The 24,180-nt window shown below is 42.4% G+C and overlaps 2 protein-coding genes across 9 annotated transcripts in view; one reads left to right on the top strand and one right to left on the bottom strand.

Moving 5' to 3' along the window:
- PTPRZ1 (protein tyrosine phosphatase receptor type Z1) overlaps positions 1-12,200 on the top strand; it is a 103,615-nt gene extending 91,415 nt beyond the window's left edge. For 4 of the 6 annotated variants that reach the window (XM_083399219.1, XM_083399217.1, XM_083399221.1 and 1 more), the window contains 10 exons: positions 295-458; positions 1,173-1,308; positions 2,902-3,048; positions 4,059-4,152; positions 4,993-5,066; positions 6,469-6,597; positions 7,540-7,686; positions 8,412-8,554; positions 9,169-9,304; positions 11,165-12,200. In XM_083399219.1, coding sequence (XP_083255345.1) covers positions 295-458; positions 1,173-1,308; positions 2,902-3,048; positions 4,059-4,152; positions 4,993-5,066; positions 6,469-6,597; positions 7,540-7,686; positions 8,412-8,554; positions 9,169-9,304; positions 11,165-11,305 — 1,311 coding nt within the window. In that variant the 3' untranslated portion in view covers positions 11,306-12,200. Of the gene's footprint in view, positions 1-294; positions 459-1,172; positions 1,309-2,901; positions 3,049-4,058; positions 4,153-4,992; positions 5,067-6,468; positions 6,598-7,536; positions 7,687-8,411; positions 8,555-9,168; positions 9,305-11,164 lie in introns of all 6 variants that reach the window. The other 2 variants (XM_083399218.1, XM_083399216.1) reach the window with 1 other exon arrangement.
- Positions 12,201-15,173: 2,973 nt separating this feature from the next.
- Positions 15,174-24,180, bottom strand: part of AASS (aminoadipate-semialdehyde synthase) — a 41,661-nt gene continuing 32,654 nt past the window's right edge. For all 3 annotated transcript variants that reach the window (XM_083399516.1, XM_083399517.1, XM_083399515.1), the window contains 5 exons: positions 23,973-24,068; positions 23,132-23,247; positions 21,887-21,975; positions 20,777-20,953; positions 15,174-18,900 (listed from right to left, as the gene is read on the bottom strand). In XM_083399516.1, the coding sequence (XP_083255642.1) occupies positions 18,782-18,900; positions 20,777-20,953; positions 21,887-21,975; positions 23,132-23,247; positions 23,973-24,068 (597 nt within the window). In that variant the 3' untranslated portion in view covers positions 15,174-18,781. The remainder of the gene's footprint in view (positions 18,901-20,776; positions 20,954-21,886; positions 21,976-23,131; positions 23,248-23,972; positions 24,069-24,180) is intronic.

Raw genomic sequence — 24,180 nt, 5'->3', positions numbered from 1 at the left:
TTCTCTATTATGCTGCTTTGTTATATCCTTATCTAGTTTCTTAATTTTTAGATGTTTTGACTATTCACTGTATTTTTTACGATGGCAGGAGGGTGGTATAGAAATAAAATTTCCTCTCTATCATCCATGTCCTGATCCTCTGTATAATTTTATATATTCATATCAGATGCAGTGGCTTTCTGTCTCTTCCCCAACATAGAATTTGAAAATTCATTGTTTGGGCAATTAAAAAATAATGTTTGTATTTCTTTCTTTTTTAAAATATGCATTTCTCGCTAATTATTGTCATTTTAGGGTTCCCAAAAAGGAAGGCCTTGTGGTCGTGTAGTTTCTCAGTATCACTATACTCAGTGGCCTGATATGGGTGTTCCTGAATATACTTTGCCTGTGCTCACCTTTGTCCGAAAGGCATCGTATGCTAAACGTCATGCTGTAGGACCAGTTGTGGTTCATTGCAGGTCTGTTGTTTTTACCAAAGCAATTACTGCTCACATTATTTCCAAGAATAAAGACTGAATGAATGTTTTCTGGACCTATCATGTCTCAAATCAAGAGCTTCCTATGAACACATGTATGCATGTAGATCTTCCACAAAGGTGGCTTCCTCGATCAGTTAAGAACATTTAACAAAGCAATCTTTGAACCATAATGTTCAGAATTGTTTCCTGGTATGAGTTTTGTAAGCATACCACTGAGCCTCTTGGGCTTGCTGATCAAAAGGTCGGCGGTTTGAATCCCTGTGATGGAATGAGCTCCCGTTGCTCTGTCCCAGCTCCTGCCAACCTAGCTGTTTGAAAGCACACCAGTGCAAGTAGATAAATAGGTACCACTGTGGTGGGAAGGTAAACGGTGTTTCTGTGCATTCCGATTTCCATCACGGTGTTCCGTTGCGCCAGTAGCGGTTTAGTCATGCTGGCCACATGACCCAGAAAGCTGTCTGTGGACAAACGCTGGCTCCCTCAGCCTGAAAACAATATGAGTGCCACAACACCATAGTCACCTTTGAGTGGACTTAAACATCCAGGGGTCCTTTACCTTTTTTACCTATAAATAATACCAAACTTATTTAATCCATATCTGGCTGTGTTTCCATGAACGGATGGCTCTGAGCTGCTGTACTTTTGCTGTTTCTTAGATTCAGATTTATTCATTTTGTTTCCAATGTTTAACAGTGCTGGTGTTGGAAGGACGGGCACATACATAGTATTAGATAGTATGCTTCAGCAGATTCAGCACGAAGGGACTGTCAACATATTTGGATTCCTGAAGCACATACGGACGCAAAGGAACTATTTGGTGCAGACGGAGGTAAGAAAAAGTGTGTTCTTAGTGTCACAAAACCTCTTACAAGATTTTAAAACAGATCGAGAAACAAACTTAATAGAACTCTCTGGTACTAATTTAAACCACAGCTTCCAAAAGACCAATAAAAAAAAAGTTGTTTACTGTTCTCTACCTCGAGGAAAAGTGCTTCCTAGTTGCCAACGTATTGTTTCCATACATTATTTCATTTCCAGTAAACTTCTTATGAATTTTAGAGTAATTTGGGAGATTAGAAATAGGAAACGTTGGCATGCGGATCCACCCTGGGAGTGGATCAAACTGCAGCACCTTCAGAGTTGATGCTTTTCAAATAGAATCAAAGAATTGTAGGGTTAGAACAGACTCCCAACACTCATCTACTCCAACTGTCTGCAATGCAGGAATCTCAACAGAGAATCATAGAATGGAAGGGATTAGCATAATTCTTAATACTTGTGTACAAAGCGGGTGGCACTGTGGGTTAAACCACAGAGCCTAGGACTTGCCAATCAGAAGGTTGGCGGTTCGAATCCCCGTGATGGGGTGAGCTCCCAGTGCTCGGTCCTGCTCCTGCCAATCTAGCAGTTCAAAAGCACGTCAAAGTGCAAGTAGATAAATAGGTACCACTCCGGCGGGAAGGTAAACGCCGTTTCCGTGCGCTGCTCTGGTTCGCCAGAAGCGGCTCAAGTCATGCTGGCCACATGACCCAGAAGCTGTACGCCAGCTCCCATGGCCAATAAAGCGAGATGAGCTCTGCAACCCCAGAGTCAGCAACAACTGGACCTAATGGTCAGGGGTCCCCTTTACCCTTTACAAATAGTATAGAAATCTGTATAACTGCTGAGAGCCTGTGGGTCCTGTTCCTTGCCTCTCTCTGCCTGGCCTAGGGTGGGGCCTGACAGGCGTCTTAAAGACTTCTGCTGCTGCTGCCCAACAAGGACTGAGGCATTTTGGGGGGAAGTTCTGTGGGGAGTTTTTGCTGCTGTTATTGATATTAATTCTTTGTAGTTTTATTTTTATGTGGAAATTGTTCAGTTTGGTTATGTAGGTTTTTATGTGTTTCATTTATTTTTATGATTACTTTGCTTTGGTTGTAATTTTGTAAATCTTGTCGTGTTGTAAGCCACCTTGAGCATTGTTTTAACTGTGGAAAGGCAGCATACAAAATAAAATGATGATATTTGTATCATGGGGATGACAAGTTTCTGCCTTTTGGATAATATTTGTACATCCTTAGCAAGATCTATTCTGGTTTTGGTGGTTAACCTGTACCATACGCAGGCAAAGTTAGCTGGCTTTTGCGTGGCAATAACTACAGTGGTACCTCGGGTTAAGTACTTAATTCGTTCCAGAGGTCCGTTCTTAACCTGAAACTGTTCTTAACCTGAAGCACCACTTTAGCTAATGGGGCCCCCTGCTGCTGCCACACCGCCAGAGCCCAATTTCAGTTCTTATCCTGAAGCAAAGTTCTTAACTTGAAGCACTATTTCTGGGTTAGTGGAGTGTGTAACCTGAAGCGTATGTAACCCGAGGTACCACTGTAATAATAAAACTGAAATGATTTGCTAATGTCTTTCTTTACTTTTTCTTTTAAAATAGGAACAGTATGTCTTTATTCATGATGCACTTGTGGAGGCCATACTTAGCAAAGAAACAGAAGTACCTGAAAACCACATTCATGCTTATGTTAATTCACTCTTAATACCTGGACCAATGGGAAATACAAGATTAGAGAAACAATTCAAGGTGAGACCCCTTTGATTTCAAGGATTCAGGACAACCGATGCTGCACAAAAATGTCTATATGGCATTTGAATCGTAGGACTGTTTTAATGAGTTTGATGATGGCCAACAGCCTGAAGCTAAAACTCACCTTTGATGGAGCAGGTTCATAGTCTTGTTCTAGATTCAGCACTGCCACTTGAGCCCCAGGCAATTTCTTTGGCAAGGAGACCAGCTATGACTTGTGTCCCATCTATGGCCATTCCTGGACTGGAAGAGCCTGGCCACAGTACTGCATACTCTGGTAACCTCCTATTCGGAATACTGCAATGCTCTTTTGTGCTGTGTTTCCCTGAAAGACTGGCCAGAAACTGCTGCTAGTGTAGAATTCAGCATGTGAATCATGCCATAGAACACCCATTATTCAGAGCTCTGCATGGCCTGGGATGCAAGTATTTGTCAAAGTATTTCTTATATCATCTGACTGAGGTTGGTGGGAAAGGCCCTTCTCTCTGTCTCTTTAATTAGTGGCTGTTCTCTACTGGTTAGTGACACAGGATTACACCTCACAAGTGGCTGTTGTATGCTGGTTAGTGATGTGGGATTGTACCTTCTCAGTGATGGATCCATCCCTATGTAATTTTCTTTCCCTGGAGCCATGCCATGTTCTAATTTTAATGGGATTCCAACGCCAGATTAAAATGTAACTGCGTTTTCCAAGGCATTTGATGACTGAAATCTATTAGGATGTGCTAAGCTGCTACTGTTTTTGCAGGGTTTTATAACTAATTTTAATTGTTTTTGTTACAGCATGTTGAAAACAAAGACGTGATTCTAAAAGTTCCATTAATAAAGAAAATTAATTGGCTGAATTTGCAATATAAGTAATCCTATAAACTGGTATGAGAGCTGGGGTCATTGGCCAGTGTAGCCTAATAAATATATGTAGTCCTGGCCTGAACCACACTTGCATGTATATTTCTTGTGATTCACACAACCCAAAACTCTGTTCTTTTTCTTCATTTCGTCTTCAGCTTCTGAGCCAATCTAATATACAGCAGTGTGATTATTCTACTGCACTGAAACAGTGTAACAGAGAAAAGAACAGGACCTCATCCATAATTCCTGGTAGGTTTGTTGAGAATACCTTGAGTTTGCCTACAAAATTAAACCAATAAGCCACTTAAGCCTAATATTTTATATGTCACAGTGACCATCCATAAATGACATTGGGAACTTCAGAGAGAATAAATACTGCTTTGTTGCAGCTTCTACCTTTTGATGTCTGTAGCTGAATAACTGACATACTAAAATATGTGCTGCTTGGTGACCCAGATTAATTATGGTGTAGTTCCACATTTTATAAGTTCACTTAGACCTGATTCAGCGTGCAGCCTATTGTGTCGGTGGCTGATGAAAAATACATAATATGGGTATAGCACCATTCGGCAAGTTGTTTTTGCTTCCTATACAGCTCAGACAATGTAATGTAAGTCATAATAAAGCCTCTTTGTTCATAGTTTGTGACAGTGTGATTCCAAGAGTCACAATTGCATTGGGGAACAGTTCCACATGAATGACATTGCATGGGATTCACATAATTCTGATGGGCCAGAAAGAACAGTCCCACTAAAACTAAAGTCCATAAATTTCTTGAGTGGCTCAAGAGCTGTTTTCCATCGCTTAATCCTGTGCTACTGCTATAAGATTGAAAGCCTACAACAGGAGCAGGATAATTTATATGTGCCCTTTGCCTTTCATCATTGCCCAGACAGAAGGGAGGAAAAGACCTGTGGCATTTCCCTTTCGTACACAATGGCAGAGCAGCTGGGTAATGGGTAATGTCTCTCCCTTGGCATTAAGTCGGTGGTTCTCCCAGATCTCTTGATTTGAAGAAATACAGAATCTGTACAAAGAATTTGCATGTAAGCTAGAGAAAGTAAAATGGCTCTCGCTTTTGTTTTACAGTGGAAAGATCTAGAGTTGGTATTCCATCATTGTCTGGTGAAGGCACAGACTACATCAACGCTTCCTATATTATGGTGAGAGAGTTTCTTCCTAAATTATACTGTAATTTGAAATCATCTGCGTATTTTTGCCAGCTTCCTGGAGAAGGCTTGGGTGATTGCACTCTGCACATGGCTTTTGTGCAGGGGCGAAGGAAGGCATCGTGACACCCGGGGCGGGCGTCACAAAGTGGGGCACATGTGGGGTGTCGCTACATACAGCGCATGTGCTGCACGTAGCGACGCCGCACATGTGCCGTAGAGCGGTTTGCCGCCAGCACCACTCCAGTGCCGTATGGACGGTGCTGGGATCCCTCAGTCACCGCTGCAGCCGCGAACACAGCTGTAGCAGTGATGGAGAGATCCTGGCACCCTCCGTACAGCGCTGGAGCAAACCGCTATACAGCGCATGTGCGGCGGCGCTACGTACAACGCATGCGTGTCACACTGCACATGTGCTGTACTTAGTGGTTTGCTGCCAGCGCTGGGATCCTCTGCTCGCGACTGCAGCCGCGAACAGAGAATCTTCCAAAGGCAGCTACGGCGGCGCGATGGCTGCTTGCACCACCGCAATCCCCTGCAGGCATGGAACCCCCGCAGGCATGGAACTCGGGGTGTGATGCCCCCGTTGCGATGCCACTGCTTTTGTGTGGAGTGTGGACATAGAAGATAACACAGAAATGCTCCCAAATGTTTTTGATAACTATGCCTATCCCTGTGTCCTGCTAATTGCACTGATTTCTAGTTCCGACGTAATTCTTTAGCATTGCTATGCTAGCCAACCATTATCAATGCCACCAAATTAAGCTCCAAAAAGAAAGACTGAGCATATCAGGGACATCGTTAATCTATAACTCCTCAATTTTGCATATGGTTTTCTAAGTGTAGAAATTTATGAAAGGAAGGAGGAACATTCAATCCAGAAACAAGGCCTCTGTTGTGCTAGCCAGTTCCACTTGCCTGTAGTGCAGCTAAGTAAGATTAATATAAAAATATATTATTTTTCCATCTGCTAAGGAATGAAACCTGAGAATATTTGTTAGCATAGGAAAAACAGCTTCTAAACAGTTTCTAAACTAAGCTAGTGAAATGAAGGCAATGGCCAGCTTGCATAATAAAATGAGTGCCTTCTATTTGCAGAGGAGTAGTATTTATTTATATGTCACCTGTAAGCTGAAAGGGCTCCTAGGAAGCTAAACAAGCAAATATATAAAAACAAGTTGGTAAACTAAGCTAAAATTCTAGCTATGTCCTAGGATGATGCCATGAAGAGAAGAACTCTCTATGTGTAGAACTGATGTGGAAAAACATAGCACGGGTTTAAACCTCATCTTGTATTTGTGAGAAGTAGGCTGATTTGTTATTATTATTATTATTGTTGTTGTTATTATTTCGTGATAGGAACAGGGTAACCTCGCTGAATGTATTTGTTTTGCAGGGTTATTATCAAAGTAATGAATACATTATTACCCAGCATCCTCTACTACATACTATCAAAGATTTCTGGAGAATGATATGGGACCACAATGCTCAGATAATTGTCATGCTTCCAGATAGTCAGAATATGGTAAGAGTTAAATACTTCACTTTATAGCACTGCTTTTAGTTCAGCAAGAAACACAGAACATGGGATTTCATCTTTTCTTATAGTTACCATTCATCAACTAATTATTTTGACATTAAGAATATGAAAATAAAATAAAGAGGTAGTTGGTGATTAGTGATTTAATTTGTGTGCTGTGAGAATATTCTCAAAGCAGTGATAATTCTAATAAGGAACCAGTATTAAAATGAAGGAATTCTGAAGACTTTAGACCTAAACTGTGTGTGTTCTGGACATCCATAGGAATAGCTTTGGATTGGAAAGTCATTCCTTCGCATTTAAGGATGACTTGATTTTTAAAAAAATATGAAATGAGGAATGGGGAGTTTTGCGAAGAAACGGGAAGACCATGGTTTTAGCATAGCATTACTTGCATGTTTAATAATTTCAGTTAAGTTTAAGTAAGGCATACACATCATTAGCACTATGTATTTTTTTTGCTTCACAAAACAACTGGATATAGCTATAAAAAGGTAAAGGGACCCGTGACCATTAGGTCCAGTTGTGACCGACTCTGGGGTTGCGGCGCTCATCTCGCTTTATTGGCTGAGGGAGCTGGTGTACAGCTTCCGGGTCATGTGGCCAGCATGACTAAGCTGCTTCTGGCGAACCAGAGCAGCGCACGGAAATGCCATTTACCTTCCCGCCGGAGTGGTACCTATTTATGTACTTGCACTTTGACGTGCTTTCGAACTGCTAGGTTGGCAGGAGGGATATAGCTATAGTTTATAACTAATTTGGAGTTTGTTTAGAAGCATGTCCCCCCCCCCCCCAGCCAGAACTAAGTTCTGGCACCTCTCAGGTGGGCTCCATTGCCCACCAACAAGGAGGTGTTTGTGGTGAGTTCCAGCATCTCTTTTCTAGAAAAATAGCACTATTTAGAAGTGTTTCTTTTTCTTTTAGCAGGCTGAAGATGAATTTGTATACTGGCCAAACAAAGAAGACCCTATAAATTGTGAGAGCTTTAAAGTCAGCCTGATTTCCGAAGAACACAAATGCTTGTCAAATGAAGAGAAGCTTATAATCCAGGATTTCATTTTAGAAGCTACACAGGTACTCTTGATACCATGCCTTATAGATGGAGACTAAATGACTAAACAACAACGACAAAACTGTGATCTGAATTGCTAACTAAAAAACATACCCCAGAGTAAATTGCAGAGTTAAATTTTTTTCAAAAAGTAAACAAACCAAAAACACTCACACCCAAACACCTTTTTTTGTTTTCATGAGGGACTTGAGTAAAGTGCATGTATGTAAAACATGCTATAGCAGTTTCTGCTAATAAAATAATCCAATGATGAAAAAGTTAGTAATTCTATCTTGTCAGATTGGCTTTTATCTCTGTATTATTGCAAAAGGCACAATAAGACTATGGACACCATCCATCTCAATTAGTCTTGAACCCTCCCAAGGATTATATTTGCTAGCGACTTTAAGTCACTTTGCTATTCAGGATGATGCCATTATGAAGATACATATTCCTTGATTTGGATTTTCAGTCCAAACAAACCGAGAAATAAAAATAATCCATTCTGCTCATGGCAATTCCCCCCCCCCCAAAAAAAACCCTCTTTTTTGTGGGCCATTGGCCCACAGGTGAGGGAGAGGCAAATTTATGAGCAGACACGTAGACTGACATCTTTGAAAGCATAAGATCATGAGAGCTGAAAGCTGGATATGTGACAGCTGGCTCAATACATGCCTTTTTATCAATAAATACACAGAACAAGAATCAGTTGAAGGTATGAATTCTGTGTCTCTTTTTCCCCATTTAGGATGATTATGTGCTTGAAGTGAGGCATTTTCAGTGTCCAAAATGGCCAAATCCAGACAGTCCTATTAGTAAAACATTTGAACTCATAAATGTCATCAAAGAAGAAACTTCTAACAGAGATGGACCCATGATTGTGCATGATGAGTAAGTATTGACCTGCTGCAGTTGCTGAAATCCTATTACAGTGGTACCTCAGGTTAAGAACTTAATTCGTTCTGGAGGTCCGTTCTTAACCTGAAACCGTTCTTAACCTGAGGTACTACTTCTGGGTTAGCAGAGTTTGTAACCCGAGGTACCACTGCATCTCTGTGTGTGTTTCACACAGCAACCGCAGATTTACCAAACCTATATTTTTGGGTGACAGAAACACCCAAATGTTATATTCTTTATAAAACTATAAACTCAGCAAGATGTTAACCATGCCTTCCTGCCTCAGATCCAGAAGTCTTCTAGGCTCCAGTAGACACATTCCATCACTGCTGGTCAAAAGACCTTGTATGGGGAATATTTAAAAACATTCCCTCCCTAGGTAAAAAAGGAAGGCGTGCAATATGTATACATTGCGACAAATAGGTGCAAACACTGGTTGTAAGAATGAAACAATATAAATACTCTTATTTATAAATTAACATGTTTTAGTGGTCAGATGTGCACCATTGTTTAGGAAATAAATCAAGTCTCTCTTTTTCTTGCTTACTTTAAGTGTAGAAAATGACCATTTCTGCATGTGTATTTTGTAAATTTTTTTACCCTCAAAGGCATGGAGGAGTGACAGCAGGTACCTTCTGTGCATTAACGACGCTAATGCATCAGCTAGAAAATGAAAACTGTGTGGATGTTTATCACGTAGCTAAGATGATAAATCTGATGAGGCCTGGAGTCTTCACAGACATTGTAAGTAAATAAATAAATATCTGGCACAATTTTCTTATGTGTTATGAAATTCCCATCAAGGAAAAGAATCACATTATATGCTTTTTATTTTTACTTACCACTGTATTACATTTATATCCCACCTCTTCTCCAAAGAGCTCATGGGTGTGGGGTATACAGTTCTTTTTCCCCATATGTTATCCACACGAAAACTCTGAGGTAGGTGAGGCTGAGAGATTTTGAATGACTCAATTCAGCAAGCTTCATAGCTAAGCTAGGATTTGAACCCTGGTATCCTAAGTCCTATTTCAACACTCTAACCACCACATAATGGCTCTATAAAAAATAGGGTTAAAACTGTGGTAACTGAGTGTTATATAATTCCTCAGGTAATATGAAGAATTACATAAAGGTTGGATATATACTTCAGCAGCTACCATCTTATTTTGCTTTGCTAGCCAGCCTCCCAGTATAGCATTTACTGTATTTTTTGCCCTATAGGACGCACTTTCCCCCCTCCAAAAATGAAGGGGAAATGTGTGTGCGTCCTATGGGGCGAATGCAGGCTTTCGCTGAAGCCTGGAGAGCGAGAGGGGTCGGTGCGCACCGACCCCTCTCGCTCTCCAGGCTTCAGGAAGAAATCCGCAGCCTAGGCAGCCCTGCGGGAGGTCCCGCAGGGATGTCCAGGCTGTGGATAGCAGCCTGCTTCCCGGAGCGTCCGGCGCCCTGAAAGCAGAGCGCCCGGCGCTTCGGGAACACATCCACACCCTAGGCTCCCGCAGGGATGTCTAGGCTGCGGATAGCAGCCTCCTTCCCGGAGTGTCGGGCGCCCTGAAAGCAGAGCGCCCCTCGCGCCGGGCAGACATTGGTCAGCCCCACAAGCTCGGGGGACAGCAGGGAGGCGCAGCACCGCCACCCCGCTGTTCCTCGACCTGGTTCGGTTTCCCCGACCTGCTTTTGGGGGGGAAATAAAGGGGAAATGTTTTTCCTTTATTTCCCCCCCAAAAAACTAGGTGCGTCCTATGGGACGAAAAATATGGTAATGACTTGGAAAGGTGTTTTAAGGTCCCCATGTCATTCTAATTCAGGGAAACATTCTTAAACCACTCTTCCTTGCCATAGCAATCCAGAGTCAGTTACACAGAGGTTAAAATACAACATGTCTAGTGAAGCAGCAGGAATAAAATATCTGGCTTCACAGAGACCAATATCTAGCAAGGGCCTGTTCAAAATTCGTAAGGAGTTTCTGCCAGTCATATCTCAGATGAGAAGGAATTGCATACCTGAGGCATCATCTAAAAAGGCTTTCCATAAAGGTTTTGTGTGTGTTTTTCTGCAATATTTGGGGTTCCCTGAGCACCCCATTCTCTCTCACAGACAATATGTTTCTGAATGCCAGTTGCTGGTAACCTTAGGAGGGAGAGTTGTCATGGACAGTGGTTCCTCGGAAGTCAAACGGAATCCGTTCCGGAAGGCCGTTCGACTTTGGAAACCAAAGTGCAGCTTCCGATTGGCTGCAGGAAGCTCCTGTAGCCAATCTGAAGCCATGGAAGCCGCATTGGATGTTCAGGTTCCAAAGAATGTTCGCAAACCAGAACAGTCACTTCCGGGTTTGCAGCGTTCAGGAGCCAAAACGTTCAACTTGCAAGGCGTTCAGGATCCCAGGTACGACTGTACTCAGGCCCTGCTTCCGGGTTTCCCACACAGGCTGGCCAATATGAGAGCAGAATACTGGCCTCATCCAGCAGGCTCTCGTTATGTTCACCCTATTTTGGCTAAAATACGACCACCGCTCACCAGCTGAGCTTGCAAATGCGGTGTGTGATTCTTATTGTTTGGAGCAACCACACTAACCTTCTACTTTGCCCCACCCCCTTTTAGGACCAGTATCAGTTCCTCTACAAAACTATTCTCAGTCTTGTTAGCTCAAGGCAAGAAGAAAACCCTTCAGTATCTATAGACAGTAATGGTTCAGCTTTACCAGACGGCAACGCGGCGGAAAGCTTGGAATCTTTAGTTTGACTATGAACAGAACATGGCAATGGTTATCAAGAGCTGGAGATTTCACTACTGTTGCTTTTAATTTTTAAAAATTGTGTGGGGCAGTGAGGGTGAGGTGGGGTTGGAAGAAACGTCCAGCTATTCGATAATCTTTTTATTTCCCTTGTTCAAAAGAAACTCTTGTTACAAATGGCTCTATTACTGAACTTATATCATTAACTATGTGTGCCTTTTTGAAAGACTCATTGTAATGCATTTTGTTATGTTTGGACTAATTTGATTGAACTATACTGTGTTTCTAAGAATGAAACTGTGGTCTCTTTTACAGTAATAGTTTCTAATTTCTTTGGTTTAATTTTAAATTATTTTTTAAATCATAACTATAGATGCTAAAGTTCCTAGCAACAAATGTCATGTTTCAGTATCCCTTTACTTGCTGTTATTTATAGGATTCCTTACATTTGCTAGAAATCTAACTTTTAATATGGTAGAATGTAAATATAATTCTCTTCTCTGTAATATTCAACATTTTAAAACTTTTGGTAGGCATTTAGAATAGCTGATACTTACTGTAAATATTTCTAGAGTGGATTCCATGGACCAAATTTATATTTATAATTGTAGATTTTTATATTTTACTACAAAGTCAGTTTTCTAGTTCTGTGTAATTGCATTGTTAAAATGATGTAGTTCAGTACCTGTTTTTAATTTTAACAAAAAACAAAAAAACTTCTGATATATTATCCCATGCATCCTAAGTGAGTAACCATATCTCTGCATGCAGTTTTAACTTTTGTGGGAAATTGAAATACACTTGTTTTGAAATAAGAAGTTTCTATGAGAATAACATCTGTACTCAGTATTGTTTAAAGTGTTTTTATCCAAGGCATTGCAAAAATAAATATCAATATTCCAACTACTGTAAATATATATATATGCTTTAAACAAGATCTACCTCATCAGTGCTGAACATCCAATATTGCAGCATCAAGTTTCACTCTCAGGGGGGGTTTCTGTTCATTTTTTTCAAGGGCAGAATCGATTTCAGTGGGGAGGGGGAGGCAGGGTAAAAAACAATAATCAGTAAATATATTAAATACTACAAGATACTACAGAACACCCCCTTACCACAATTAAAACCAATGGGAGCAGAACATGAATTAAACCATACCCAATGGTCTAAAACCACCATTCAAATCCATCTCAGCCAAAAGAACTCACTCTAACACCACAGAAACTGGCACGGATACACCCAGGAACTTCATCTAAATGCTGGAGAGGCTGCACCAGAATATGCATGTACCTCTACATGTGGCGGGAATGCCGGAAAGTCCAACCCTTCTGGATATCAGTACTGCAGGAAATTTCCAAGATAACAAGAAGCAACTCCAGAACTCACCCTATTAAATATCTTCCAGGCCAACAACGCACCTGAGTGCATAAGTCGCTCTCAACTGCTAGAAGTATCACAACTAGACACTGGAAGGACCTATCAGGAGCACTGGTACCAAAACGTATGGGAAACCACCCTACTAGAAGAGTTAACCAACAAACTCAAAGCAGCACAGGGACAAGCTATGGAGGGTGCCTTCACCCTAGTGTGGGTTCCCCTGTATTACATCCGCAGCACAACAGGACAATGGCCTGTCCCTTCCAACAGCATACGAATCAAAATGGCCCACCTGACCCAACAACCTAGCCCGCCTCCCTCACACAAATAAGCCACACCACATTCAACTAATCACAACCAACCAAGCCCGGGAACCCCTAACCTCATCAATAAAAATAAATACACAAAGGACCTAACCCATGTGACTATGACTAGCCAATAGATCAATATCCCCCTCACCAACTGCAAGATGGCTATGAAAAAAATGTCTCTCACCAAACTGTTAAAAAATAGACTATAAATTGAAAGTGGAGACAATAGATGTACCGTTCCTCATTTATCTGTTTGCTATGTAACACCAAAAAAAATCCAATTTAAACAATATTTTTTAATTAAAAAAAAGCACAACAAATTTTGAAAGGTTGCCTAGCCACCAACTGCAAAAGAAAAGAAGCGAAAGCAAAAACAGACCAGTAGTGTTCTGAACATTGTGTGGATACATCTGTATACCTCTTAATAACTAGAGAGAGATGTGCCGCCGATAGATCAGCACATGGGATCAGAAACAGGAGAGGAAGACTAGATCTTTCCATGTATGCTCTTTTCCTAAATGGCACACTATTCACTGCTCAGATTGCTTGCTAAACGGATGTCGTACACTGACAGCTTTAGAAGTTCCAGTCACCTTTCAGGAGGTACAGTAAAACAACAGGGGTTGAACCTGCAAAAAAGGCAACCAGTGCTGTCGCTGTTTATTGTTACAAAGTGCATGCTTGCTGCTACCTCAGGGATCACTCCAGTCCAGGGGTCAGCAACCTTTTTCAGCCATGGGCCAGTCCACCGTCCCTCAGACCATGTGGTGGGCCAGACTTATATTTTGGGGGGGAAATATGAACGAATTCCTACGCCCCACAAATAACCCAGAGATGCATTTTAAATAAAAGCACACATTCTACTCATGTAAATACACCAGGCAGGCCCCACAAACAACCTAGAGATGCATTTTAAATAAAAGGACACATTCTACTCATGTAAAAACATGCTGATTTCCGGACCGTCCGCGGGCCGGATTGAGAAGGCGATTGGGCCGCATCCTGCCCACGGGCTTTAGGTTACCTACCCCTGCTCTAGTCTGAGCAGCTACCGTACAAGACACTGAGCTGCCTTCAAAAAGAAAGTAAATCCAAATTTGCATTTAAAGTACATACCGGAGGGGAGGGCAGCTTTTATGTTCCAGATGCACGGCCTAAAAAGGCAAAACAATTTTCACAGTTCATCCTGCCCCCTTATTTGTTCCAAAACAAGCACTGAGCATAAGCAGCCCCAATAATTCTTCTTCATAAGATCCCTGGGGATGTAAGTGCCACAGGGTTAATTTTGATCTTATGGCTGCTTCTATAACCCCATTTCCTAATCCTCTTTCCTTCTATTTTCTCTCCCACCCCATAATCCTAGGGCACCGAGCAATTCAAATAATCAATGAGGATATAATGATCTTGTGCACCACTTATTTGACCCAGGAAAATCAACCTGGTTGTGAACTAAAGTTGCAATCCTAAAATCACTTACTATGGCACAAATGTCCCGCGTTAGAATGTTACACTAAGATAGCCACCTTTATGCAAAACTTCGTTGAAGGGGTGTTATTTCAAGTAAGTAAATAAATAAAAGAAATCAAGGAGTTGTCTGCTGCTTGCAAGGTCTCCTTCCATCAACATCTGTAATCACATTCATCATTTTAGCATGCTGACTAGTTATTTAAACATAAGTCCTTGGAATAATCTCTTTAGCAACACATTGGGTTTTGATCTGGGGCAAAAAGGAATAAGAAATCTTTCATAATCTTCAACTTGTCCTGGATTATTCATTTTAATAAATGTGCATCGGTTCCTAAATTGAGCTAGCAAACAGTCTCAGACAAAAATGACATATTCTAATTAATTTTTATTGTAATCCATGCTGCAGACTCAGAAGATACAGAGCCTACTTCGGTAAACTGGGTCAAGTGTAGAAAAGATGCTGTTTCACTTATCGCAAGTCTCCCAATACATCTTTAACTAGCAATGCCTATTTAACTTTTGTTTTCCTTTCTCAGACTACAAAAAGTGGAAACCTGACAATAGCTACCTAGTTAGTATGAACTCAGGACAGGATTGAAGTAACAACAACAAAAATGGAAAACCAGGAAGTTTACACATACAGAACTGCAAAGGGGCCTTGAAGATGAAATGTATCTTACACTCACACAGCTTTGATCATGTGGAAGGAGACAAGTATAAATGAAAGTCAAAAGTTTTTAATGGAGAATGGCATCGCAGAAGCAGCATGGGATTTACCCAAACCCAATACAGCACATAAAAATACACTTTGCCCTTGGTAAGAAAAGGATCCCAGAAAGAATACTGAAAAGAAATGCACACAGAGACTTTTTCCGTGATCCAGTCTCTGAGTGATGTGATTCACTTGTTCCTTTCCAGACCTGCAAACTGAAAGTATTAAGTCATATAAAAGGAGAGCTTCCATGAAAAGAAATGTCATGCCTAGGGGAGTTGGATGAGCAGTGGGAAGAGGACATGCACTGGGTTTTTAATTCTAAAATAAAAGTCATAAACAGCCTATTAGAACTGAAAAGCTCCCCAATTACTAAAAAAAACCAAAAAACCAGAAGGGATGCTTCCATGCCAAAGGGGGGGGGGTGGCGTTTTGTGCCCTACATTGAGGGAGAAAGTGAGAGCCCCAAAGGCAGTAAACCCGACTATGGCAAGAAGACTGAAAAGGACACCCAGCCTGCAGGGGGTATTTATGTTCCCTTCATCAGGGTTGGCACTGGAAATGTGGTGTTTCACAGTGCAAACTGAAGAGAAGCCATCTTCCCCTTAGTCAACCCTCCAAGCTATTTAAGAGGGCTGAATCCAGCCAGCAGCTGAACTGGTCTGGTATACAAACTCCACCACAGCAGTCAGGCTGAGTGAGCACTAAAACACGTTGAACTTATTTCTTCTTCACGTTTCTTGCAGCACATTCCTGTATGCGGACATATTCTGTAAGAACACAGGTAGATGACTTAAGTTAATACCTTCTTGATTGCTCTCGAACAGACCTTTCTTTACCGTAAGGAAGTTAGAGGATTGTGAGACATAGCTTGCCCTTCATTCAAACATGTGGCAAGAGGTTTCTAGGCTGGCAGCCCCTGATTCGAACACAGAACATGTATAAGTCAGAATTGAAATGAAACAGTTTCATTGTTCTCCTAGTAAATCATTTTCACTCTACCACTTTCCTACGGCTTCTTCTCCGTGACAACTACATGTTTTCGACACCGGTTATTTCAGTTTATAGTTCATTTCCTCAGTTCATTTTGTCCAAAAGAAACAGGAGTTTTATAACAAAAACTAGAGCTCCATCTACATTTTCAACTCGTTACTAAAGAGATCGTGCCAGAGGTGACAATTATTTTTTGACAATTCACCCTTGAGAGAGATGTCTGACAAATCCAGAGTACCGGAGGCAAACAGAAGGAAAATCTTTTTAGCAAGATTTCAACTTGAAAATTAGACAATGGCATGGTTCACATGCAATAGCAAACTGCAATAATGAAGACAAGCCAAAAGAAGTCTTGGGCTCCCGCGCTCCCCCAACCTACACTTTAGTTTTTACATCTGAACCCTGAACTGTGTTTTATCTTAATCACAGTTGGTGAAAATAAGACCGCTTCAAGAACTATAGCTTGACTATGCATGGTTCAGACTAAGCCGTCAATCTAGGTCTGGGCAACATGGAAAGCTGCAGATATAGTCTAAGTCTGCATCAGAAATGAAAGTTTCCAAACTCTCCTTTAGGACTGCATTGCAGGAAGAGAACGGAGCATGCAAACCCAAGACTCGCTGTGGCTCATGTGCTAACCCATAACTCATTAGCATTACATGCAAAAGACAACCACTGAGTTCCAGAAGCCAAATTCCATATAATAACCAGTTCATGTGATGCATTCTATGTATCCCTGGTGCTTACAATGAAAACATACCAAAGCAGTTGGGCTATCTCTGACCTTATTTTTTCCAGGAAGAAAATGACCTTGTATTCATTTCTTGAGGCAAAGACCTTGGAGGCCTGACTGTATCTGGAACGTCTCCATTTAAAACTACCAGATATGAGTGATATAAGGCAGAGAAATGGTCGTAGTTAATAAGCCCAGTATGCCGAAATGTCCTATTTTTGTTTTGGGTGAGGTTGATTGGAAAGGCAACTGCAGAACAAGAACACTTAGGCGTTCCTCTCAAAAGGACAGTGCACACAGTACAAAAACTGCATCTAAAATATTGCTGTTCCTCACAAGCATAAAGCAAATAAAGATGTTAAGAGGCACAATGTAATAGTTTCACAGAATATATAGTAGAGAAACTAAAAGCCTGTAGCAAGCATACAAGCTGCAATGCACTGTCTTTCCATAGCTTAGGTCTGTTTTGGATATTAACCAGGAGACTGAAGCATGGTTTCAAACAATACAAAATTTGGCACATGTGAAACAGAGAATGCTATTTTCCCAAGCTCTCACATCAAATATGTTACTAAAGTGTTTTAAACAATCATGGTTTTTTCCAATACATACATAAATACTGTTGATGTGATTTTCTAAGCACTATAGTGCAAATTAAAATGAGTTTCCACTTTTGATATTATGATATAAGCCCCCTTCAGGTATCACGATCAGGTTAAAGTAAACACCTATGTGGGGCGAATGAAGACTAATATACTAGCTCCACCATCGCGGTTGTTATACTTGTCACCTTCCAGTTTGTGGAAGGTGATGGTCTGAAGCAAATTTGTGAAGGTGCCTCAAATTTTAGTTAGGAGGCCACAGAAGTTATTCTCCTCCTGCCCCCACATTTACTTTAACCTAACTGGAACGCCTGATGAGGACAAGAGAGAGAGTGCAACTTCCATGGCTATGTCTGCCATGAAAGGGTTTTCAGACCATTGGTCTATGTGACCCTTTATCTTCTGTCTGGAAAAAGGTCTTCAGTCCTAGGCACAGGCCTTTCATGTTCTTTCTTCCAAAGATCCTTTTACGAGGAGGTGCCAGGGCTGAGCTATGGCCTCTGAAAACCTCATGATGGGATCCATGAAGGGTACAGATGCATGCGGTTCCAACACACATCTGGCTCCATGGTCATCAGGGAAGTAGGAACTCTTGAGGTGCTTATTTGTGGGAGGGCTGCCCCATATACATTCTGAGAAGGCGGCCGAGGACACAATAAAATGATTGCTATTTCGTGGAAAACGACACCTCCTGGACTTTAAACAGAAGCTCTTCATAGTACGTATCAGGACCTTCGGCCGACTACACATATGATGAATAGAATGGGGAAAGCAACAAATATTACGATTTTCTTCTTGTCACATCTTCGGGGTCATTCTTCCGTTTAAAAATGAAGTCTTGAACTCACTACATTCAGCAATGTTGCAGCATTTAGGACATGATTAAAAACATCGTTTGAAGAGTCCTGCGCTCCTCTGCTAGGACTGAACACCTGTTCTCCACCTGAAAGTTTTACAAATCACCCTGGCAGGGCAACCTGCTCAGAAATAAGCCAAACTGAATTATGTGGGATTTGCTTCCAGGTCAAGAGTGGGTTGAATCCCAGTCTGTAAAAAAAGGCATATAGCACAACTCACCCAGAATTTCTCTTGTCGAAGTTTCACTAAAGCAGACTGGCACTGCATACAAGAGAACAGTTCTGCTGTTGTGTAGCTGCTATTCATTTCAATGGGCTCTGGACAGGGAAGACTTTCAGGGGAATAGTGCCTACGGACAACTATTTTTAGGCTTCAAAATGTGCGTGCAAAACTACGGGCTGGAAAAAAGGAGGGTAGAAAATATGTCTCCTTTATTGTTTGATAACGCTCTGGGTACTGTAGGTAATTCCTTCAGCTCGGACACGTTCGAGTATTGGTCCATAAATATTCTTGGTTAATGGGATGACCATGCCTTTGGTGTCAATTTCTCCTGGAACATAAAGAGAAAAATGTCACTGTTATCATTAATTAAATTTGTATACCACCCCGTCATCTGAAGATCACAGGGCGATTTGCAACCTAAAACTTCAAAATACATAATGAAACAAAAGCAGAAGCAAAACAAGCCAATAACCTCCTTCCACAGATACATTTAAAAGACCAGGGTATGTTAATCAGCCTTATGCTTGGTTGAAGGGAAACATTTTCGCCTGGTGCCTAAAGCTAGGTAATCAAGCCTCCTTAAGGAGAGCATTCCACAAATGGGGGAGCCAACCCAAAAAAGGCCGTTCCTGTGTTGCCACCCTCCAGACCTCTTGTATTTGATTAACTCTTCTTTAAAGGAGATAGAGAGAAAAAAGCAACCTGTACAGCAATTATTTTAAAACTTTACAGTGCAATCCTAACCACGTTTTCTTAGAAGTATGTCCTATTTAATTTAACGGGGGCTGGGTAAGTGGAGTGACAAGGATTGCAGCCCCACTAGAATGAAGCCCTGGCGCTCTGCTCACAGTGGAACAGTGAAATTACATGCGCTTATAGCAGGCTTCCCCAACGTGGGGTGCTTCAAAGGTTGTTGGACTCCAACTCATATCAGCCCCAGTCAGCATGTCCAAGAGACAAGGATAACTGGAGATGTAGTCCAACAGCATCTGAAAGGGTTCAATTGGGAGGAACTTGGCACGAGAGAGCTACCAATTCTTAAAACAAACCAGTTCCTCTTACACTTACACTTTACAGCTGCAGGCCGAGGGGTAAAAGGTAAAGGTAAAGGGACCCCTGACCATTAGGTCCAGTCGTGACCGACTCTGGGGTTGCGGCGCTCATCTCGCTTTACTGGCCGAGGGAGCTGGCATACAGCTTCCGGGTCACGTGGCCAGCATGACTAAGCCGCTTCTGGTGAACCAGAGCAGCGCACAGAAACGGCGTTTACCTTCCCGCCGGAGCGGTACCTATTTATGTAGTTACACTTTGACGTGCTTTCGAACTGCTTGGTTGGCAGGAGCAGGGACTGAACAACAGGAGCTCACCCCGTTGCGGGGATTCAAACCGCCGACCTTCTGATCGGCAAGTCCTAGGCTTAGTGGTTTAACCCACAGCCCCACCCACGTCCCCTAGGCCGAGGGGACCCTGCACAAAATCTTGTGAGGTCCCTCCTCTTTGCTAGGCAGCAATACTCTGAGCAAAGCTACAAGGCGTTCCAGATGGCAGAGTCTACCTTCACTTTATATTATTAATTATTGCAGTTAACCGCTTTCCTCATATAAATGGCCCCAAACACCTTACGAAAACAGTATGAATGCAAAAATCAATAATAACAAACACAAACACACTTCTCTACAGTGTGCCAAGGTGTCTGGGGGTCCAGGACGCATAACAACATTGGGTCCTGCTGGGTGCTGGAACCCTGAAATTGGCCCAAGTATGTGACATGATGACTCACATGGGTGATAAAGATCTTAGCACACCAAACTGTGGCGAATGTGAGGACAACAATGAACTGCATGACCACAGAATCACTGTTATGAGCTTAAGACTTATAATTGACACTTACAAATGAGCAGTGGGGTGTTTTCTTTGGTGGGGGGGGGGGATAAAAAGGTGCTGGAAGTCTTATCTATCTCAATTTTGCTAGCACAAAATGGCTGCTATGGGGAGCAAAAAAACTCCATACTGGTGAGTGTTGTCATGTACAAACACACACACAAAAAAGCCCCACAAGTGATGATTAATAGGGATATTAATAATAACGATGCAGCCTTTAAGAATTATTTCAGTACCCACTGCCTAAAACAATACTTTAAAGATTACTTTAAAGAACCACACACCCTGGGTGCACCACACAACTTAGAAACAGCCATACGTACCATCAAGAACCATCTTTGCTGCGATAGCGGTCGGGTACCCTACAGTTTTAGCCATTGCAGAATATCCTTTATCGTCTCCATACACCACAAGATTGACATATTTTTCTTCCAAATGACCGGACGGATGTTTGATTCCTATTTCATTCCTCATGACTATCATATCGCGCTCTCCGGGACCTAAGGGAAAGACAGAAATATGTTGCTTTTCCTGTTGTCAGAAAAGTTGAACAAGCTGTAGCTTTAATAGTGAACTGCACGACACCCAAGAAAACTCAAGTGTGTGAAAGATACCACCCCTGTTCTCCTTAGCTCTGCTTTTGATTGCAAAGGAAATTCATCTTTCTGCTTCCCAAATGTAGAACGTTGCAGAATGTAACATAACTGATGTAGACATCTCCACCAATATCTGGTTGTGGCCAACCAGAAATAAAATATAAAAATAAATGGGATGGGGTTGGGGAGCTAAATAGTCTTGACTGAAGGAACAAAATGAAGTTGCTCATTTTAGTATTCTAGCCTAGACACGCTAAAGTGGTTGAGACCAGCCCTTAGCAATTGGGGGGGGGGGGAGCAGCAACATAATTTGTTTAGCTTCCTGCACAAGGTAGAGAGATCAATCCAAAACTATAGCCGGATTGATATTATATATTAGTATATATAATATTATTTATTATCATTATTTATTAGATTTGTATACCTGTAGATCTCAGGGGAATTCACATAAAACTGCAATATAAACCAACACAAAACACATAACAAAAATAGGAATAGAAACAAACCCAACAACCCTCCCCCTTCCACAAGCACATTTAAAAGGGCATCGGATGTCAATCAAACAAAGACCTGGTTAAAAAGGTGTATAATGAAGGCACCAGGCAAACTTCCCCAGGGAGAGCATTCCACAGATGGGGAGCCACCGCAGAGAAGGCCCCGTTCTCGTGTTGCCACCCTCTGGACCTCTCAAGGAGGCGGCACAGGAAGGAGGGCCTCAGAAAATGATCTCAGGGTTCGGGTAAGTTCATATGGAGAGAGGCAGTCCTCGGAGAATTGCAGTCCTGAGCCATTTAAGGCTTTATGTCAAAACCAGCACGAGCAGAGTGTTTCACATACCATAGGACAGCTTGGCCTCCATGTGTTTCGCTAGTGCGCCGACTATTGTTTCTGCTATTGGAACAGGCTCATCTCCAAGTAAACCCAGCCTGAAAGAGCAAGGACAAGGCAACATTTGTCAGGAAAAGCCCAGGGCCTTCTCCCAAAAAACTGAGAGCCGTGGCTCGAGCCCATGATCGCAAAGCAAGAATGGGATGCTGCCACATTGCAATTTGGGTCCGGCAACTGGTGTGTCAGGAGAAAGCAAAGCAGATGCAATGATCCTCCTCACATCTTAATTGGCATCCTTATTACAGTGCCCTGGGGCTACACCTCCAGTGTTGCCATGCATAACCTAACTTCTGCAATCAGCTTGCATTTTCCTTTTCAGTTTTTACTTACGTTCTATCAAGATATATGTAGAGAGCAGAGAAGGTTAAGTACACCCCATTACGTCACAGTAATTATTTTGATTGCCGATACTGCTTTATTGGATTCACTTGTTTTATAATCTTATTCTATCGTTATGCATTTGTGGCCTTACAGCCAAAATGAAGCATGCAAATGAAGAACAATACCATGCAACAACATCATCTAGCCAGTGGCCTGCATGCAAATTGAGCTGCTGAACCTTGCAGTTTCACACCAAATGTTTGGCTATAAAACATGCTTTTAAGAAATGGGAAGAAGAAGAGGAGGAGGAGGGGGAGGGGGAGGAGTTTGGATTTGATATCCCACTTTATCACTACCCGAAGGAGTCTCAAAGCGGCTAACATTCTCCTTTCCCTTCCTCCCCCACAACAAACACTCTGTGAGGTGAGTGGGGCTGAGAGACTTCAAGAAGTGTGCCTAGCCCAAGGTCACCCAGCAGCTGCATGTGGAGGAGCAGAGACGCGAACCCGGTTCACAAGATTACGAGTCCACCGCTCTTAACCACTACACCACACTGGCTCTCTGGGAATTGGCAGGCTACTCTTAGCCATTTTAACTAGTCTCATACGCCTGGATGATAGAGAACAGGTCTGGCCCAAGTCATTTGAGCACCTGAGGCCAACCACAAAATGGCGCTCGCCTCCCTGCCAGGGAAGGAGGAGGTGAGTAAAGATCTACATCAGAAACAAGCAGGGGAATGAAGATCTACATTGGGATCTGCTGCCCCTGTGGATCCATTCTGCCTCACTTTATCTCATTAGTGGGCTGGCCTTGCTAGAGAGGCACTTTAAGGGGGGGGGGTTGTTGGGAAAGGTCAATCCTGAAATCTCCTACCATTCGACCGCATCCAGCTGCCTTGCATCCTCATTCAGTTTATTGTAGATGGCATTTCGGAGATCATCGTATGTTGCAGACTGCTTAAGTCCCAGTAGCCTGCACATAAGTTCTTTCTGAGTAAATATATAAAAAAATAATAACAACAGATCACCATCAATAGTCAGAACGTTGAAAGTACAAGCATTTGCACCTTAAGAAAACCGCAGGTGATGAACACCAGCTTTTTCATGCGACAGTAGAAACGGTCCACATTCAAAGTAGAAATGTGAAAAGGGGTGGGCTATGAGAAGGGTGGACGCGGGTGTCGCTGTGGGTTAAACCACAGAGCCTAGGACTTGCCGATCAGAAGGTCAGCAATTCGAATCCCCGCAATGGGATGAGCTCCCGTTGCTCGGTTCCTGCTCCTGCCAACCTATCAGTTCGAAAGCACGTCAAAGTGCAAGTAGATAAATAGGTACCGCTCCAGCGGGAAGGTAAACAGTGTTTCCGTGCACTGCTCTGGTTCGCCAGAAGCGGCTTAGTCATGCTGGCCACATGACCCGGAAGCTGGCTCCCTCGGCCAATAAAGCGAGATGAGCGCCGCAACCCCAGATTCGGTCATGACTGGACCTAATGGTCAGGGGTCCCTTTACCTTTACCTTTACCTTTACGAGAAGGGCAGAAGGTACAGCCATTGGTTGTGCAAACAGAGCTTTGTTGTCAGGAATGGGATAGCCCACTATTGTGTGAACACTGGATTTCAAAATAATTATAGGTGTAGATGGCAAAATACAAAGCGAATCCATTTCACACCTGCCTTAGCTGCAGCCTTCTCTTGGACCATGAAAGGAACACTCACCCAGGTTATAGAAGCTGCTGTTGCACTGAGCATAGGACACGGCTCTGAATTTATCAGTCCTAGTTTCACAAAGCCTCCAATGGCTTTAGAATAACCCTGGAAGAACGGGGGGGGGGGAGGGGTTAGAAACTGCCACAAAACACAGGGATCAACATGCCAAACTCATATGCGACGCCAGAAATCTACCAACATGGGTTCCCTCCCATTC

This window comes from Podarcis tiliguerta, assembly GCF_965153285.1.
Source record: "Podarcis tiliguerta genome assembly, chromosome: 10".
Taxonomy (NCBI): domain Eukaryota; kingdom Metazoa; phylum Chordata; class Lepidosauria; order Squamata; family Lacertidae; genus Podarcis; species Podarcis tiliguerta.
Note: the sequence above shows the minus strand (reverse complement) of the source record. Positions and strands in the feature narration are given on the sequence as shown.